The sequence below is a fragment of the Bos taurus genome, chromosome X (assembly GCF_002263795.3).
Source record: "Bos taurus isolate L1 Dominette 01449 registration number 42190680 breed Hereford chromosome X, ARS-UCD2.0, whole genome shotgun sequence".
In the NCBI taxonomy this organism is placed as follows: domain Eukaryota; kingdom Metazoa; phylum Chordata; class Mammalia; order Artiodactyla; family Bovidae; genus Bos; species Bos taurus.
The window spans coordinates 2,598,050-2,617,554 of record NC_037357.1 but is presented as its reverse complement, the minus strand read 5'-3'; the positions used below and the strand labels follow the sequence as shown (position 1 = coordinate 2,617,554).

The 19,505-nt window shown below is 38.3% G+C and overlaps 1 protein-coding gene across 1 annotated transcript in view; it reads right to left on the bottom strand.

Annotated features, from left to right (window-relative positions):
- WDR44 (WD repeat domain 44) overlaps positions 1-19,505 on the bottom strand; it is a 93,148-nt gene that overhangs the window by 10,286 nt on the left and 63,357 nt on the right. The window contains 2 exon segments of the mRNA NM_174774.2: positions 3,294-3,407; positions 19,261-19,325. Of these exon segments, the coding sequence (NP_777199.1) occupies positions 3,294-3,407; positions 19,261-19,325 (179 nt within the window).

Here is a 19,505-nt window from a genome sequence, read left to right as displayed (position 1 = left end):
TAATTTCTAAACACAAACCTATTTAAGGGAAGAACTATGAGTTATGCTGAACAAGGAAACTCAAATGAAATCTTAGTATTCTTTGGCATGAGTAAAGGTGCTAAACAAATTGAAATAATGATGATATTTACTGAGTACCTACAATATGCTGAACGTTGTTCTCAGCACTATACAGCAATCCTATGAGGCATGTACATTATTATCTGCTTTTGCAAATGAGAACACTAGGGTAGAGAGGTTAAATAATTTGTCTAAGACTATACAGCTTGTCAGTGGCAGAGCTGCAATTTGAACCCAGGTAGTCTGGCTCTAGGTCAGGCTCTAACCACTATACTACTGTGCAGAGTGCTTATGAAAAAAGAGATGTTTTGTTATTTGCTTAAAGTAATAAAGACTATTTAATCTTTGAATGTAAAAAGACTAAGCACAAATATGGATTCAGATATGTTACTGTACTGATACATATATGCTATCTGGGCCAGTGGTAAAAAAAAAAAGTATATTTTATGTGGTATACCTATTTTAAAATAAAGATATATCTTACAACTAAAAATACAACTTTGACAAGTTAAAAAAAGAGAAAAGAAAAAAATCTAAAAACCCAAAAACAAAAATAAAACCAAAATAATGGAAAAAATAGAATTTTCAAAGATTTACAATAACTTCTGAAACATCTAACAATTCTTTTTATTTTCAAGGTCCACTCAGTTCCATAAGTTTTGAAGAGTATATACAGTTTGCTTTATATTTCCTTATATTTAATTAAATATAAATAATTATATTTAATACACTTATATTTAACAAATGTATAAAAACTAAATCTATGGTCTGCTGTTCATTAAAACTGAATTTATTCAATTCTTCCAACAGTCCATTGGTTTAAGTATACAAAAGAAAAACTAAGACATCCCTAAAAGTGAAGATGTCGAAGATGTGTTAAGACTGGTTCTATTATGCTAAGAGATTTTTGTTCAATAAATACTTATTAACTAAACAAAATTAAATAGTTTTCTTGAACTAAGCAAGGTCTTATGAGTCAGAAAAATTAGATTCAGATCTAGGTTCTACCCATAACTAGTTTTGTGATCTGGGATGGGTCAGAGGCCCCGTCTTCTAATCCACAATATGAAATAGCATCCACCTCATAACATTAACAAGGTAAATGTTAAAAAAAAAAAAGAACTAACAAGGTAATTCTTGCTACCTGGCACAAAATAAATTTTCAACAAACAGAAAACCCCCTATAAATATCAACTGTGCTAGATACTGAAAGAAAGAACAGTAAAGAAAGTCAGACCCCTACTCTTGAGGGGCTTAGAATCTCATTGCCAATAAGACCTAGAAATGTACATACATAAATAGTTAAGTAAAAAGAAAGTTTAAGGGAAGAGCACACAGACAGATGAAGGCCTTAAGAACAAAACTAAGGTGTTCTGGAGAAGAAATTCTGCCTTAAGACTCCAGTATGACACCTGCTGTGCTTTCAAAGCCTGCCCTACAGATTTTAAACTTGCTTGGCCCCACAATCATGTGAGCCAATTCCTTAAAATAAACCTCCTGATGTATATATTTTCTCTTGGTTCTGTTACTCTGGAGAACCCGGACTGATACAGTGGTCAATGGAGAATTAATTTCTTCAGTTAGTTTTACATTTCACAAAACATACTGGCTTGCTTTAAGACAGTAAAATGAGTGCAGGGTTCACAATTAGGTGCTTTGTACTTCTTGTTATAGATGAATATGATTATCAGATTTAAGGATACTTTATTATTATTTTTTTTATATTTTTTTTCTTTAAATTTTTAAAAGAAAAATCCATCCTGAACCCTTAAACTTCCATCTTCTGACAACACAGATTTCATACAGGGTAGGGTGAAGGGGGAACAAAGGTACAACTGGGGCTCAATTTAGAATTAGACTACCAGGTGAGGCCCAAGCTTGTTCCAGGAGGTTAGAGAAAGATGTTATGAAATACACCCATAATATCTAAAAAAATATGATAGGAGTAGCAATTCATAAGTGGAGTGACTCAAAGCTGGAGCTCAGGGAAGCCTGACTCGCTAGTATGTGTACATGCTCAGTCATGTTCAACTCTTTGGAAGTCCACCAGGCTCCTCCATCCATGAGATTTTCCAGGCAAGAATACTAGAGCGGGTTGCCATTCTCTTCTCCAGGGGATCTTCCTGACTCAGGGACTGAACCCACATCTCTTGAATTGGCAGTCAGATTCTTCGTCACTAAGCCACCTGGGAATCTGACTTGCCAATACATACCAGTGATATCTTTGTGATACGTGAAGTTCTCCTGACATAGTTAAAATATATGGGCATTACCAGTATCCTTGCTAGTATTTTGCTAACTCAGATGACTTTTCTCAATTTAAGGCTTTTAAATATTACTTTCCCCCACAAATTCTTATTATATATTAGATTCTGATTACTGACAAATTTTAATACAAAGAAAGATATTGAATAATGCAAAAATTCCAAAAACGGCTTCATGTTTCAGATCTCTTAAAAGAAATTTAAAATAGCTCTTAAAATTTTTGCAAACTTCTAAGATATTTGATTGGTGGCAAAATAGCCCCCTACTCCTAAAATAATCTTGCTCTAAGGAAAAAAATGGAGAAGGCAATGGCACCCTGCTCCAGTACTCTTGCCTGGAGAATCCCATGGACAGAGGAGCCTGGTGGGCTGCAGTCCATGGGGTCGCTAAGAGTTGGAGACGACTGAGTGACTTCACTCTTTTCACTTTCATGCACTGGAGAAGGAAATGGCAACCCACTCCAGTGTTCTTGCCTGAAGAATCCCAGGGACAGGGGAGCCTGGTGGGCTGTCGTCTCTGGGGTCCCAGAGTCGGACACGACTGAAATGACTTAGCAGCAAGGAAAAAAAAGCATAAAATGAAGATTTGTAGAATATAATTGTTAAACCCAAATTAATAATTTCATGAAGGTAGCAGACTAGCTCCAAAACAGTCTTGACCGGCTAGGTCAGACTTCATCTTTGTAGTTGAAGTCATACGCATTTTGCTGAGGATAGTTATTTTGCAAAAATACTTTATAAAAGAAGCAAGAAGTATATAGACAGATCCAGATAGAAGCTGTTAAGTAATATAAACATTTTCTTATTGAGCCTAATCTATCATTTCTCTTTTTTAATTTCAATTAATTTGTAACTCCCACAAAATAGCTACAGACATTCGGACTTGATGGTGACAATCATACAAATAAAACATTTGTTCCTATCCTAAAAAGTTATACAGAATACAAAATTCAAATAAGAATTTCTTACTTTAGACCAGGAAAGATCAAGGAGATCAGCAGTATGTCCTTTATATTTGCAAAATGGCCGTTGTCGAAATGGTGCATTTTTATCATCAGGGTCTTCGTCAGTTCCACTGCATACCTATTTAGACATGAAAACAAATGTTAAAACTAGAAAAACAAAAGCTTCATACTCTTTCCTCCCTATTTGTTTTCTCTTCGTTTTGTATGATGTTTAACTGAAATTTTGACCCACTAAAACCCAACTCTTCTTTATGTTGAATCTACTACTTACTACTTCCTCACCTCCTTGTCCTAATAAACCAGGATCATCCTTAAAAACATTGTGCTATTGCAATCTTTCCCTCTCTAACAAAGCTCTCACTTTTTTTTTTTTTTTTTTTAGCATCTGTTCCTTTAGGAGAGATGGGAGCAAATACCAGGGGATGATCACGGGCTTAATAAAGGACAGAAATGGTAGGGACCTAACAGAAGCAGAAGATATTAAGAAGAGGTGGCAAGAATACACAGAAGAACGGTAAAAAAAATATCTTCATGACCCAGATAATCACGATGGTGTGATCACTCACCTAGAGCCAGACATCCTGGAACGTGAAGTCAAGTGGGCCTTAGGAAGCATCACTATGAACAAAGCTAGTGGAGGTGATGGAATTCCAGTTGAGCTATTTCAAATCCTGAAAGACGATGCTGTGAAAGTGCTGCACTCAACATGCCAGCAAATTTGGAAAACTCAGCAGTGGCCACAGGACTGGAAAAGGTCAGTTTTCATTCCAATCCCAAAGAAAGGCAATGCCAAAGAATGCTCAAACTGCGGAACAATTGCACTCATCTCACACGCTAGTAAAGTGATGCTTAAAATTCTCCAAGCCAGGCTTCAGCAATATGTGAACCGTGAACTTCCAGATGTTAAAGCTGGTTTTAGAAAAGGCAGAGGAACCAGAGATCAAATTGCCAATATCCACTGGATCAGTGAAAAAGCAAGAAAGTTCCAGAAAAACATCTATTTCTTCTTTATTGACTATGCCAAAGCCTTTGACTGTGTGGATCACAATAAACTGTGGAAAATTCTGAAAGAGATGGGAATCCCAGACCACTTGACCTGCCTCTTGAGTAACCTATATGCAGGTCAGGAAGCAACAGTTAGAACTGGACATGGAACCACAGACTGGTTCCAAATAGGAAAAGGAGTACGTCAAGGCTGTATATTGTCACCCTATTTAAATTTAACTTATATGCAGAGTATATCATGAGAAACGCTGGGCTGGATGAAGCACAAGCTAGAATCAAGATTGCCGGGAGAAATATCAATAACCTCAGATATGCAGATGACACCACCCTTATGGCAGAAAGTGAAGAGGAACTCAAGAGCCTTTTGATAAAAGTGAAAGAGGAGAGTGAAAAAGTTAGCTTTAAAGGTCAACACTCAGAAAACTAAGATCATGGCATCCGGTCCCATCACTTCATGGGAAATAGATGGGGAAACAGTGAAACAGTGGCTGACTTTATTTTTCTGGGCTCCAAAATCACTGCAGATGGTGATTGCAGCCATGAAATTAAAAGATGCTTATTCCTTGGAAGCAAAGTTATGACCAACCTAGACAACATATTAAAAAGCAGAGACATTACTTTGTCAACAAAGGTCCATCTAGTCACAGCTATGGTTTTTCCAGTGATCATGTATGGATGTGAGAGTTGGACTATAAAGAAAGCTGAACACTGAAGAATTGATGCTTTTGAACTGTGGTGTTGGAGAAGACTCTTGAGAGTCCCTTGGGCTGCAAGGAGATCCATCCAGTCCATTCTGAAGGAGATCAGCCCTGGGTGTTCACTAGAAGGACTGATGTTGAAGCTGAAACTCCAATACTTTGGCCACCTGATGTGAAGAGCTGACTCATTGGAAAAGACCCTGATGCTGGGAAAGATTGAGGGCAGGAGGAGAAGGGGACGGGAGAGGATAAGATGGTTGGATGGCATCATCAACTCAATGGATATGGGTTTGGGTGGACTCCGGGAGTTGGTGAGGGACAGGGAGGCCTGGTGTGCTGCGGTTTATTTGGTCGTAAAGAGTTGGACATGACTGAGCAACTGAACTGATCACGATTGGTTTAAGCTAATTAAAATGAGCTCACTCTCTTTTCCACCGATGATTGGTTTAGGCATAAGCATATGCTAGAATTTTCATCAATAAAACATGAGGGCAGGTTGTTTGCAGATGAGGAGATAGAGAGGCTTCTAGAAAGATTTCCTCACTCTTAAAAAGGAGTATTCTAAAGGGGCCTTCCTCTTTTCTGCCTCTGAACACTGCTGTCTGTATGTGACAGTAAGTCACCAAGACAGTAGCAGTCATCTTACTACCATGAGGGGACCAAGGTAAAGAGAAGAACAGATAATGAACAGCAAAGCAGGAGGATGGAAGGACTTTCTGTCTCTGATGATGTAACTGAGCTGCTGAATTAACTAACTCTGGAGCTGCCTTACTTCCAGGCTGGCTGCCTTATTGTTTAAGACACTTTCAGTTGAATTTCTGTTATTTGAAGTCAAAAGCATCCTGACAGGTAGAGGTGGGTAGAAAATAATGCCATGCATGTTTGCCATGCATTTAGTTTGCAATATGCTTTTGTATTTATTATCTGAGTGAATCCCAACAACTCTGTGAGGTAGGTATTACCATTATGAAGATGAAGAATTAACAAAAAATTGAGGCTCAAAGAGGTCAAAATAATATATTAAAAGTCACATAGCCACCTGTAAACAGCAGAACCAAAGCATGTAACTGTAAGTCCAGAGGTTGGTCCTCGTATGTTTTAGAGGATGTTGCTTGAGCAAAAATACAGGTTAGCTAAGACTTGTATATTTAGGGAAGGGTAGGTAGGATAATGAGGAGGGAGAAAAACTTGTATGCAAAAAAGTAGGGGATTAGGACAGAAAGGTACTTTGAGACCAGATCATAAAGACCCCTGGATTTGCAGTTTAAAATTTCAGACATTCTAAGGATACGGGGAACCAAGACAAGTTTCTGAAAAGAAAAAAATAACATGATCTGACTGGGACTTTAGAAAGAGAATGCTGGGTAATAACATAAAAGGTGGTTTGGAAAGAGAGTTGGGGTAGGAAGAGCAGTCAGTAAGTTTAAGAGTAATGAGGGCTTAAATAGGATGGTGGCCATGAGGACAGAAAGAAACTACTCCTGCCAGCTGTTAACAATTTTACAGGTTATAAAAACATCCTCACATCCACTGTGGAGGGAGACCAACAATATCAATGCCCTGACCCTTTGCCAAACACTCCTAATGCTGGATGACTACAGCTACTTCCTCTAATTTTACTGTCAGATTAGCGAGCACCAGGGGAAGACACAAAACAAAACAGGCTTCTTGCCCTGTTACATCAAATTCAACTTTATGTTTAATAATCCTTTTCATTTAACTAACTCCTTAGTGTACTGCCCCTAGCCATGATTCCAGGTCTCTTTTTTTCTCCTTAAACATCCATTTTCTTTCATGTATATCTGAATCACTTTGCTGTATACCTGAACCTATCACAACATTGTTAATCAACTATACTCCAATATAAAGTTAAAAAAACAGCCATTTTCTTTCCCTTGTATTCTACATATTTTTAAAATACTTCATGTATTTTTGATTATAAAGTAATACATACTCAGTATACACAAATCAGAAAGCATAGAAAGTAGAAAAACTAAGTTGGCCATCTTTAATCTTTCATTTTTTAAAAATATAATTGCAATCATATTGTACACATGACTTGGGCTTCCCTGTTGGCTCAGTGATAAAGAACCTTCCTGCGAATCCAGGAGACGTGGGTTTGATCCCTGGGTCAGAAAGATTCCCTGGAGAAGGAAATGGCAACCCACGCCCGTATTCTTGCCTGGGAAATCCCATGGACAGAGGCGCCTTGGTGGGCTGAAGTCCATGGGGTCCCAAGAGAGTTGGACAAGACTAAGCAACTAAACAACATGTGGTTCAGTATCTTCCTTTTATTTTACATGAGCACCTTCCATATTTCACTCTTTGGAAATACCTACTAGTTGCATATGGATGTATCATAATTTAATCATTTCCAATTTGTTGGTAATTTAGACATTTTCAACTTTTTGCGAAATAAACAGCAAATCAACAAACGTCCTGAAAAAAAAAAAAAAAAAAACACAAACGTCCTGGAACATGAATCTTTATCCCCATTTTATTATTTGTTTATCCTAACAGAAGTTTCAAAAGGCTTAAACCGGAGATTTGTATAGTATCTTCTGTAGTCTTAACGTGTACATGTGTGTTAGTCGCTCAGTCGTGTCTAATTTTTTGCGACCCCATGGACTGTAGCCTGCCAGGTTCCTCTGTCCACGGAATTCTCCAGGCAAGAATACTGGAGTGGGTTGCCATTTCCTTCTCCACAAAAACTGGGTGCCTGGGCCCCTGCTGGGGACCTTCTCCTGTAGTCCTAATAAAATCAGGTAAATTTACTGAAGAAAATTTTAGAAATACAGAGAAATATAAAGAATCAAATAAAAATGACCTAAAACCCTATCACTTAGAGGTAACTACTAGTTACAATTTATATTTCCTTTAAATTTTAAAATCTATAAATATTTACAGATATTTTTAGTCAAGATTGGGATAATATATCTAACTTTTCATTCTGCTTTTTTCACTATACATTTAGGATATTTTTTAATGGCATTAAATAATCTTTGAAAAGAATTTAAGGACTGCAACATAATAATCTATTACACTGTATAGATTATACCACAGTTTTTATTTTCCAACCATAAAAATTTCATTTGTTGAAATTTTAGCTATTTTGAAAACAAAAATCCTTTTACTTAAATCTTTGGGCATATATGATTATTTCTTTATGATATATTTTAAAAGGCAGAATTACCAAATGAAATCTTATATATTTTATCTATATCTCTCTGAATAGATATATATATGTAGAGAGATATTTTTCTCTCTATGTAAATATAATGTATATATTAAACCTTATTATGAATATTCCAAATATACACAGAAGTAGATAAAATAATATACAGTAAAATAAACTCCATGCATCCATCACCTTCTTTAATGATTATCAACATTTTTTCATCTTGTTTTATCAATCTTCCCACTTTTATGTATTTGCTTTTTTTTGCTGGAGCAGTAAGATCTAAACATCATTTTATCAGTAAATATTCTATACGTATCTCTAACTAACAATCTCTCTTTTAAATATAATTATCATTACATTATCATACCTAAAAATACCATTTGTATCATCTAATATCTAATTTATATCTAAACATCCTGATTATATAAAAATGTCATTTTAAAGTTAGATTGCTTTGAAAATTTGTTAACATTTTGATATTTATTAACACTTACTATATACCAGGTATGGTATATAACTTGAATGCCAAAATAAATATTTCAAATCTACATATAATCTATTCTCAGTATTTAAGTCAGAATAAGCCTTTTAAAATATGTCAGACTATGTCATTCTCTGTTCAAAAACTCTGCATCAGCTTCTTTCTCAGAGTAAAAGCCAAAGTCCTTGCAGTGGCCTACATATTATGGCTGCCCCATCTGTACCTCCATGACTTCATTTTCCACTACTTTTCTCTTGCTCACTGGCTCCAACTACCCAGGCCTCAATGCTATAATTACTGAACATACCAGAACTCCTGCCTTTTCACTGTTTCACATGCTGCTGTTCCCTCTACCTGGAATGTTCTTCTCCTCCACGTAGCCAGATAGATGATCCCTCTCTCACCTCCTTCAAGTTTTCCTCAAATGACAACTTCTCAATGAAGCTTTGCTTGTCCACTGTATTTACCTCGCATCACCCCACTTTGTTTTATTTTTTTTCCATGAAAACTTTCACCTTGTAATATATTACAAAATTTACTTGTTTTGTTTCTCTGTCTTCAACCACGAGAGTAAGTTTCATAAAAACAGATTTTTTGGTTTCTTTTATTCACTACTATATCCCCAGCCTTCACGGATCACAGCCTTGTCATGGAGAAGGGGCTTGCATAACTCAATGAAGCTCTGAGCCATGCTGTGCAGGGTCACCCAAGAAAGACGGGTCATAGTAGAGAGTTCTGACAGAATGTGGTCCACTGGAGGAGGGAATGGCAAACCACTCCAGTGTTCTTGGTGTGAGAACCCCATTAATATAAACAGTATGAAAAGAGAGAAAGATATGACACCAAAAGATGAGTGCCTCCCCCCACCTCCCTGCAGGTCAGAAGGTGTCCAATATGCTATTGGGAAGAGTGGAGGGCAATTACTGCTGCTGCTGGTGCTAAGTTGCTTCAGTCGTGTCTAACTCTGTGCGACCCCATAGACGGCAGCCCACCAGGCTCCCCTGTCCCTGGGATTCTCCAGGCAAGAACGCTGGAGTGGGTTGCCATTTCCTTCTCCAATGCATGAAAGTGAAAAGTGAAAGTGAAGTCGCTCAGTCATGTCCGACTCTTCGCGACCCCATGGACTGCAGCCCACCACGCTCCTCTGTCCATGGGATTTTCCAGGCAAGAGTACTGGAGTGGGGTGCCATTGCCTTCTCTGGGCAATTACTAATAGCTCCAGAAAGAAAGAAGTGGCTGGGCCAAAGTGGAAATGATGTTCAGTTGTCGATGTGCCTCGTGGTGAAAGTAAAGTTCAATGCTGTAAAGAAAAATAGTGTGTAAGAAGCTAGAATGTTAGGTTCATGAATCAAGGTAAATTGGATGTGATCAAGCAGGAGATAGCAAGAGTGAACATCAATATCTTAGTAATCAGTGAACAAAAGTGAATGGGAATGGGCCAATTTAATTCAGATGGCCATTATATCTACTACTGTAGGCAAGAATCCCATAGAAGAAATGGAGTAGCCATCATGGTCAACAAAGAGTTTGAGATGTAGTACTTGGGTGCAATCTCAAAAATGACAGAATGATCTCAGTTCATTTCTAAGGCAAACCACTCAACATCACAGGAATCCAAGTCTATGCCCCGACCACTGATGTTGAAGAAGCTGAAGTTGACCAGTTTTATGAAGACCTACAAGCCCTTTTAGAACCAACATCTAAAAAAAAAAAAAAAAAAAAAAGATGTCCTTTTCATCATAGGGAATTGGAATGCAAAAGCAGGAAGTCAAGAGATACCTGGAGTAACAGCCAAGTTTGGCCTTGGTGTACAAAATGAAGCAGGGCAAAGGTTAACAGAATTTTGTCAAGAGAACACACTGGTCATAGCAAACATACTCTTCCAACAACACAAGAGACGACTCTACACATGGACATCACCCAATGGTCAATACTGAAAACAGACTGATTACATTCTTTGCAGCCAAAGATGGAGACGCTCTACACAGTCAGCAAAAAGAAGATTTAGAGCTGACTGTGGCTCAGATCATGAGCTCCTTATTGCAAAATTCAGGCGTAACTGAAGAAATTAGGGAAAACCATTAGGTCATTCAGATATGACCTAAATCAAATCCCTAATGATTATATAGTGGAAGTGACAAACAGATTCAAGGGACTAGATCTGGTACACAGAGTGCCTAAACAACTATGAACAGAGGTTCATAACACTGTACAGTAGGCAGTGACCAAAACAATCACCAAGGAAAAGAAATGCAAGTAGGTAAAGAGGTTGTCTGAGGAGGCTTTACAGATAGCTGGGAGGTGAAAGGCAAGGGAGTAAAGGAAAAATATACCCAACTGAATGAAGCATTCCAGAGAATAGCAAGGAGAGATAACAGGCCTTCTTCAATGAAAGTACAAAAAAGTAGAGGAAAACAACAGAATGGGAAAGACTAGAGACCTCGTCAAGAAAACTGGAGATACCAAAGGAACATTTCATGCAAGGATGGGCAAATAAAGGACAGGAAATGTAATGACCAAACAGAGGCAAAAGAGACAAAGAACAGGTGGCAAGAATACACAGAACTATACAAAAAAGGTCTTAAGGACCTGGATAACCATGATGGTGTGGGCACTCACCTAGAGCCAAACATCCTGGAGTGTGAAATCAAGGGGGCCTTAGGAAGCATTACTATGAACAAAGCTAGTGAAGGTGATGGCATTCCAGTTGAGTTATTTAAAATCCTAAAAGGTGATGCTGTTAAAAGTGTTGCATTCAAAATGTGAGCAAATTTGGAAAACTCAGCAATGGCCACAGGACTGGAAAAGGTCAGTTTTCATTCCAATCACAAAGAAGGACAGTGCCAAACTACCATACAGTTGTGCTCATTTCACGTGCTACTAAGTTTACGCTCAAAATCCTTCAGCTAGGCTTCAACAGTATGTGAACCAAAAACTTCCAAATGTACAAGCTGGGTTTGGAAAAGGCAGAGGAATTGAGATCAAATTGTCAACATTCACAGGATCACAGAGAAAGCAAGGGAGTTCCAGAAAAACATCTGCTTCATTGACTGTGTGAAAGCCTTTGTCTGCGTGGATTACAACAAACTGTGGAAAATTCTTCAAGAGATGAGAATACCCCTTACCTGCCTCCTGAGAAACCTGTATTCAGGTCAAGAAGCAACAGTTAGAAGCAGACATGAACAACAGACTGGTTTCAAATTGGGAAAGGAGTAGGACAAGGCTGTATATTGTCACCCTGCTTAGTTAACTTATACGCACAGTACATCATGTGAAATGCCAGACTGGATGAATCACAAGCTGGAATCAAGATTGCTGGGAGAAATATCAATAACTTCAGATATGAAGATGACACCACCCTTATGGCAGAAAGTGAAGAGGAACTAAAGAGCCTCTTGATGAAGGTGAAAGAGGAGAGTGAAAAAGCTGGCTTTAAACTCAACATTCAAAAAACTAAGGTCATGGCATCTGGTCCCATCACTTCATGGCAAATAGAAGAGGCAAAAGTAGAAGCAGCAACACATTTTATTTTCTTGGGCTCCCAATATCACTGAAGAAAGTGACAGCAGCCATGAAATTCAAAGATGCTTGCTCCTTGGAAGGAAAGCTATGACAAACCTAGACAGCATATTAAAAAGCAGAGACATTACTTTGCCAGTAAAGGTCCATATAGTCAAAGCCGTGGTTTTTCCAGTAGTCATGTAAAGATGTGAGAGTTGGACTGGAGAGAAGGCTGAGCATCAAATAATTAATGCTTTTGAATTATGGTTTTAAGACTCTTGAGAGTCCCTTGGACAGCAAGGAGATCAAACCAGTCAATCCAAAAGAACAACCCTGAATATTCATTAGAAGGACTGATGCTGAACCTGAAGCTCCAATATTTTGGCCACTTGATGCAAAGAGCCAACTCCTGGGAAAAGATGCTGGGAAAGACAGAAGACAAAAGAAGAAGGCAGTAGAGGATGAGATGATTAGATAGCACCAACTCAATGGATATGAATTTGAGCAAACTCTGGGAGATAGTGAAGGACAGGGGAGCCTGGCGTGCTGCAGTCCATGGGCTTGCAAAGAGTCGGACATGACTTAGCAACTGAACAACAACAGACGCCCAATAAGTATTTGCTGACTAAATGAAGACACAGTACCAGACCTTCAGATGCCAACTACTGGAGCATAATGGTTAACAGCATTAGATCTAAAGACAAATGAGAGAAGTGAAAGTGTTAGTCGTTCAGTCATGACCAGCTTTTTTTTGACCCCATGGAGTGTAGCTCTCCAGGCTCCTCTATCCGTGTGATTCTCCAGGCAAGAATACTTGAGTGGGTAGCCATTCCCTACTCCAGGGGATCTTTCTGACCCAGGGATTGAACCCGGATATTCTCATTGTAGGCAGATTCTTTACAATCTGAGCCACCAGGGAAGCCCAAACGACTGATTAGAGCTGGGTTCTAATTCTGGTACTGTATCTACCTACTGTGTAAAATTGGTATATTACTCAATATCTCTAAGCCTTCTTTTCTTCATCTGTAAAACAGGGTTCTTAACAGTATTTCACAACAGTACCAGGATTGTTGTGAGGTAAAGTAAGACATAAAATGTACTTAGTAAAGTACATGGCACAGAGTAAAGGCTCATAAAATGTTAGCTGGTGTTACATAAATTGATACAGTATATAGTAAATGCTTTTAACAGAACTACAGGTAAAGTACCATGGGAACAGTGAGGGAGCACTGATTAAATTAGTTGAAGCAAGGAATGTTTCAGTGAGGAGAAAAGTCTTAAATGAATTTCCCAGGCAAAAGGGGAAAAGCATATGTAAATACACGGAATCAACAAAGGGTCTGACATTTGTGTTGGGGCATGAACAACCAAGTGGCTCAGAACATAAGGTTTGGGAGAGGGAAGGGTTGGAAGTAACAGTGAGAGCTGAGGTCAGGCTGATCTCTGAAAGACTGAGTCATCTAAGGAATGTAGACTCAATCCTATAGGAAAAAAAAGAGAGCCAAAAGGAGTGCTTAAACAGTAGAGTAACATGATCAGGTCCGTCCAGTCAAGGCTATGGTTTTTCCAGTGGTCATGAATGGATGTGAGAGTTGGACTGTGAAGAAAGCTGAGCGCTGAAGAATTGATGCTTTTGAACTGTGGTGTTGGAGAAGACTCTTAAGAGTCCCTTGGACTGCAAGGAGATCCAACCAGTCCATCCTAAAGGAGATCAGTCCTGGGTGTGCTTTGGAAGGAATGATGCTAAAGCTGAAACTCCAGTATTTTGGCCACCTCATGCGAAGAGTTGACTCATTGGAAAAGACTCTGATGCTGGGAGGGATTGGGGGCAGGAGGAGAAGGGGACGACAGAGGATGAGATGGCTGGATGGCATCACCAACTCGATGGACGTGAGTTTGAGTGAACTCCGGGAGTTGGTGATGGACAGGGAGGCCTGGTGTGCTGCAATTCATGGGATCACAAAGAGTTGGACACGACTGAGCGAATGAACTGAACTGAACTGAACATGATCAGATTTGTTTTACAGGAAACTAATTCTGCTGGCAGTGTGGATCAAAGACTGGAATCTGGGAGAACAGCTATAATGGTCCAGGTAAGAGATAAAGGCCTGGATTGTAGCAGTGGAAATGATAGGAATGGCCAGATTCCAAAGACATTTCTGAGATTAGGTGGACAGGATATGGTAAATGAGTAGACACTGAAAGAGACAAGAGAATGAAAAGTGATCACAGCTTCTAACTCAGGAGATGACATATTTATTAAACAACAACCTGATATCAAGTATGTAGACCATCAAAGGAGTGATTTTCTCAGGAAAATGGTAATTCTGTTTTGGGCATATATTATCATTGTTGATATCTGTCTTCTCCCACACATTGCTCATTGGCATGAAGTATCCACTGCATCTTTATATTTTTAGTGCCTAACACATTTTTGACATTTAATAATTGTTTGTTGACTGAACCAAATATAAACTACTATGCATTTTTAATAAAATACTGCATGTGTACAATTTCACAAAAATTTCCTCTCACTTTCTTAAAGTTAAGTCCTTTCATCCAAGTTTTAGACTCTAATGATTTTGAAGGGGATCAGAATGTCACCCCAAAACATGCCCCTTTGCCTAGGATTATTTTGAGCTGAAGGCAACTGAGAAGAAACAGAGACAAGAAAAAACATCTGCCCTCCTCCCTTCTACTTGAAAGCAGAGCATAAAATGCCCTTTGTGAATGTGTCTCCCCCTCACCTCTCCCTTACCAGGAAGGAGAGAATCAATCTTATCTGCCTAAACAGAATCTTAGTAAATAACCATTACCTTCCATTAGTTTCCCCAACAGATTTACCTTCTCACAATTTACTGCCCCTAAAAGCCTAAACTCCTTTTTATTTATCTTGTCACTTTTCCACTAACTTTGCTCTTTGTTAAAATGATATATAAGCTCCTGTGTATAACAGCTTTTTGGGGTCTTCACTCTTTCCCTAGGAAGGCCTCCATATGCATACATAATAAACTGTCTCTCCTCTTAATCTGTCTTTTGTCAGATTATTTCATAGATCCCAGCCACAGGACATAAGATAGTAGAGCAAACTTTTTCCTCCCCTACAATCTATTCTCAAAAATTCTAAGCAGAAATTAAATGCTATAACACCCATATTGGTATTCCACTAATCAAGCACACCAAACATAAATAGATTTATCCAAGAAAAACATTAATTTTTAGGCAAACATCATACTTACAACTTCTAGTGTCAAGAAGAAATGTTACATGACTGGAGCATAATGGAGCAAACTAAACACACCCCTCTTCCTTTCTTCCTTATGTTTACTGAGCTACTTTCGGAAATCAATAGAAACAGAGTATAAGAGCCAGAATTCTAGGCATGGCATGACCAATGAGTAGGTGAATGATGTTGGGTATGTCACTCTGTATGCCCAACGGTACAATAAGTGCTTTTATGGACTCTATTTTGCATGGATGCTAAGAAGACAAGAGTCTATAAGAGATGTAAGTCTATATCTCAAAAGAGATAAAATATAAGATATCACTATCATGAGGAAAAAGAAAAAAGAACACATATATAAGGGAAATAAACTCCACCATGCTTACTGTGCCTCACTGCAGCAAGTAATAGGCTCAAAGATAATACTAGATATCAAACTCCAAAGGCATAGAGGCTTCATTTAACTGTCTCCATACAGAATGACAGACATGAAAGGAACCCCAAAGAATCTTTTCCTGAAAATAACAGACATAAATGATACTCAACTACTCCAGAAAAAAGAGTTGAGTACTTCAGGGCATCAGTACTTTTTGGGTCAAAGAACTACTGTGTTCATTTCCCATCCCCCGCCCCCTACAACCCAGCTGCACCGCACAGCATATGGGATCTTAGTTACCCAACCAGGGACTGAACCCTTTGCTTCCTACAGTGGAAGTGTGGCATCCCAACCACTGGACTGCCAGGAAAGTCCCTATGCTCCTCATTTAATAGGTCTTCTACTCAAACAATGTTGGGAGTTACTTAGGGGTTTGGGAGGGGGTAGGAATGGAAGTAGTTAATAATCTGTAAGTAGCATTGTTAAAATAAGATAATATAAGATGGTACAAATAGTCCCTGTTTTTAATAGTAATCAAGACCTGGAAACTTTACTGTGAATTAAATTAATAAAAGCAAATCCTTTTCCCCTAAAGCGAAGTAGTTAAAATTTTAACCACTACATTAGTTAGTGAAGGCTTTATGGAGGAAATGGGCCTTGAAGAACAGGCAAGTCTAAAGTAGAAAAAAAGGGAGATTACAGGCATCCAGATAAGGGAATAGGAATGAATGAAAGGTATAGACGTGGTAATTTAACACTGATTTAGGCCTGCTACAGTCAGGCATGGGGTTAGGTTCAAGGATACTAAGATCTGTGATACACGGATTTTTGCCTTCAATCGGTTCTGAGCCTAGCCAGAGGGACAAACTGCCAAGGAAGACACAGTAAGTAATATCAATGTCAAAGTACATATGACATACTATCAGAACACAAGTGAGGAACAATTTTGCTTGCATGACTCAGGGAAAATGATAAGAGAAGATAAGATATTTAGGCTGAATCTTGAAGGATAAGTAGGGCTTTGCTCTGTAAGGAAAGGGGATAGGAAGGGAATTCCTGGCAAAGCAAACCACATGAATGAAGACATGAAAGTGAGTGTTTAGGGTACAGACCTACACCTAGCCTAGCAAGTAGGATGCAGAGGTACTAGGGAAATTAGTACTGAGTTACAAAGGTAAGAAGAGGTAATAGCAGGAAGGATGGTGACAAGGAGCCACTAGACGATTTAAAATCACAAAATGATAGTCAGGTCCGGAATTCCCTGATGGTCCAGTGGTTAGGATTCCTTGCTTCCAAAGCAGGGGCCACAAGTTCCATTCGCAAGCCTTGTGGTGTGGCAAAAAAAAAAAAAAAAAATCTAGTGGCAGTAGAGACCAGAGACAGAAAACCCAATTAGGAGGCTACAGCAAGCATCTAAATAAGTATCAAGGGTCAAGATGATGTGAGTGATGAGGTGACAGATTCCATGGGCATAGGAAGAGGTAGATTGGATAGAATTTTTAACTAATTTGACCTGTGAGTAAGAAAGAAAAAGTAAGAGAGTAAGAGAGTGTCTCTAACTGAGTTAAAAAGGTAACTTATGGATGTTGATGCCATTAAAGATGGCTCAAAAGAGCAGAAGCAGGGTTGTGGGTAAATAATAATAAAAAACATTTTCATGAATGATCATTAATATCTAACCAGCTGCTCAAGTCAGACACATGGGAATCATCCTATGCTACTCATTTTTTTGCCCCAGGTAATGAGTTATCAATTCGTTCTTTTATATTTCTCAAATTCAGCTCCTCTTTATGGTTTCTAGACTCATTGCTATCATAATCTACCATAATTGAAGTACTCATTTATTTATGAAGTTGAAAGCCTCTTAAATGGTCTCCCTGTCTCTAGCCTGGAACCTCCATCCAATCTGTCTTTTACACTGCTACCAGAATGCTCTTTCCAAAACAAAAATCTAAACATTTTAACTCAGCTTCTGATCTAAACTCCTCAAAGCCCATCCTTCCCCAGTACCTTGAGGATAAAGTTCATGCCTTGGTTTAACATAAAAAGCCACTTAAAATCCCAATCCTGTCTACCTTTCCTACAACTCCCACACATGCAGCCTTTGGTCCAGCCAGGCAGTACCTTTAACATGCCATGCTGTTTCAGCCTCCATGCTTTTGCACTTGCTATCTGCTCTGATACTCCCCTTCCTTCCTTGTCTTACTCCTCATTCAAAAGCCTCCAGGGAGCTTTTCCTGATACCTTGATTCATAAGGCTAACTTGTATATTTGTGTGGTATCTTCGATAGAGTATTACCATCGAATACTATTAACTGCAGGTATATCTATTTCACTAGTCAGCAAGATCCCCGAGGCCACAAAATAAGTCTCCTTTGATTTTGCTGAATCTAGCAGTGTGTGGAACATGTAACAGATATTCAAAATTGATGTGCTTAAAGAACATGTAGGTGGATAGAGCCTTTATATATTGTTATGTGAAAAGGGCAGCACGCACAATAAGATTTCATTGTTGTTTAAAAAACATAAAGCTCTTGAAAGAAATCAAGAATTTTAGAGCCAAAGCCAGTTCAGGATTGGAAGCAGTGAGTGAATATCTTAATTGAGAATGGACAAAGGACAAAACTCAGGAGAAACAGCAATACTTAAGTGGGTGGAAGAGGAAGAGACAGCAGGGGTATAGGAGGAGAACAAGGAAGAAGAGAACCATGGAAAGCTGAGGGGAGAATGTTTAGAGTAGGGAAAAATTAGTGTCAAATACCATAGAGCTAATGAAATCCCAGGAAAATACTACTGAGCAGGTGAACATTTTAGGTTCTCTGTATTTACATAACCTTTGCTTCACTCAACACATAAGCATCACAGGGGACAGCTTAGAATATTTTGCATTCTGCTTTTTAGGTTTAAAACTGGTTATATTTAACTTTCCAGCTCTGAGACCAAATGAAAATCATTAAGATATTTTAAACTACCTGACACTGGGATAAAGCATTTACTAAACCAAGAAGATGGAAAAATTAAGATATTTCAGTATCTTTCTTTCTTTTCTTAGTTATTTCTTATTCAGGTATCCGTTACTTTTATCATTTTAAAAATATCTAGGGACTTCCCTGGTGGGCCAGTGTCTAACACACTGTGCTTCCACTGAAGGGGGAACAGGTTCAATCCCTGGTCAGGGAACTAAGATCTCACATGCTGTGTGGTGTGGGCAAAAAATAGGAGAAAATTTTTAAATAAAGTATCTCACATGGATTTGAGGAGAGGGAATTTCTTTTGTTTAGATTTACATTAGTATGGTAGCTTGAGTAATATTAGATACTGTCTGACAACCCTTAACCATCACAATTTTTCATTTACTAATTCTAACAGAAAGAATTCTCATTTCTAATGCATCTCAATTTTAACTACTTTCATGAATCTGTTATATCTGATAAACAATAAGGTACTTTATGGTTAAAAAAAAATCATAGCATGTAACAATAGTAACCATAAAATAATGAACATACCCCTGTATCTGTATCAGACTTTGATGAATTTAGACTTTCCTGAGAAGGTGATGGGGACACACGTCCTAAAACGACATAGTAATTGTAAAAAGGCATGTATGTATATACAACTGTATATACACACACACAGAAAACATCAATCACAAATAATAACACAATAACACCTAATTAAAAGTCATAGAATGCATCATTTTAGAAAAATGTATTTTTCTAAACAAGCAAAGCATTAACTCTTAGGCACCAAA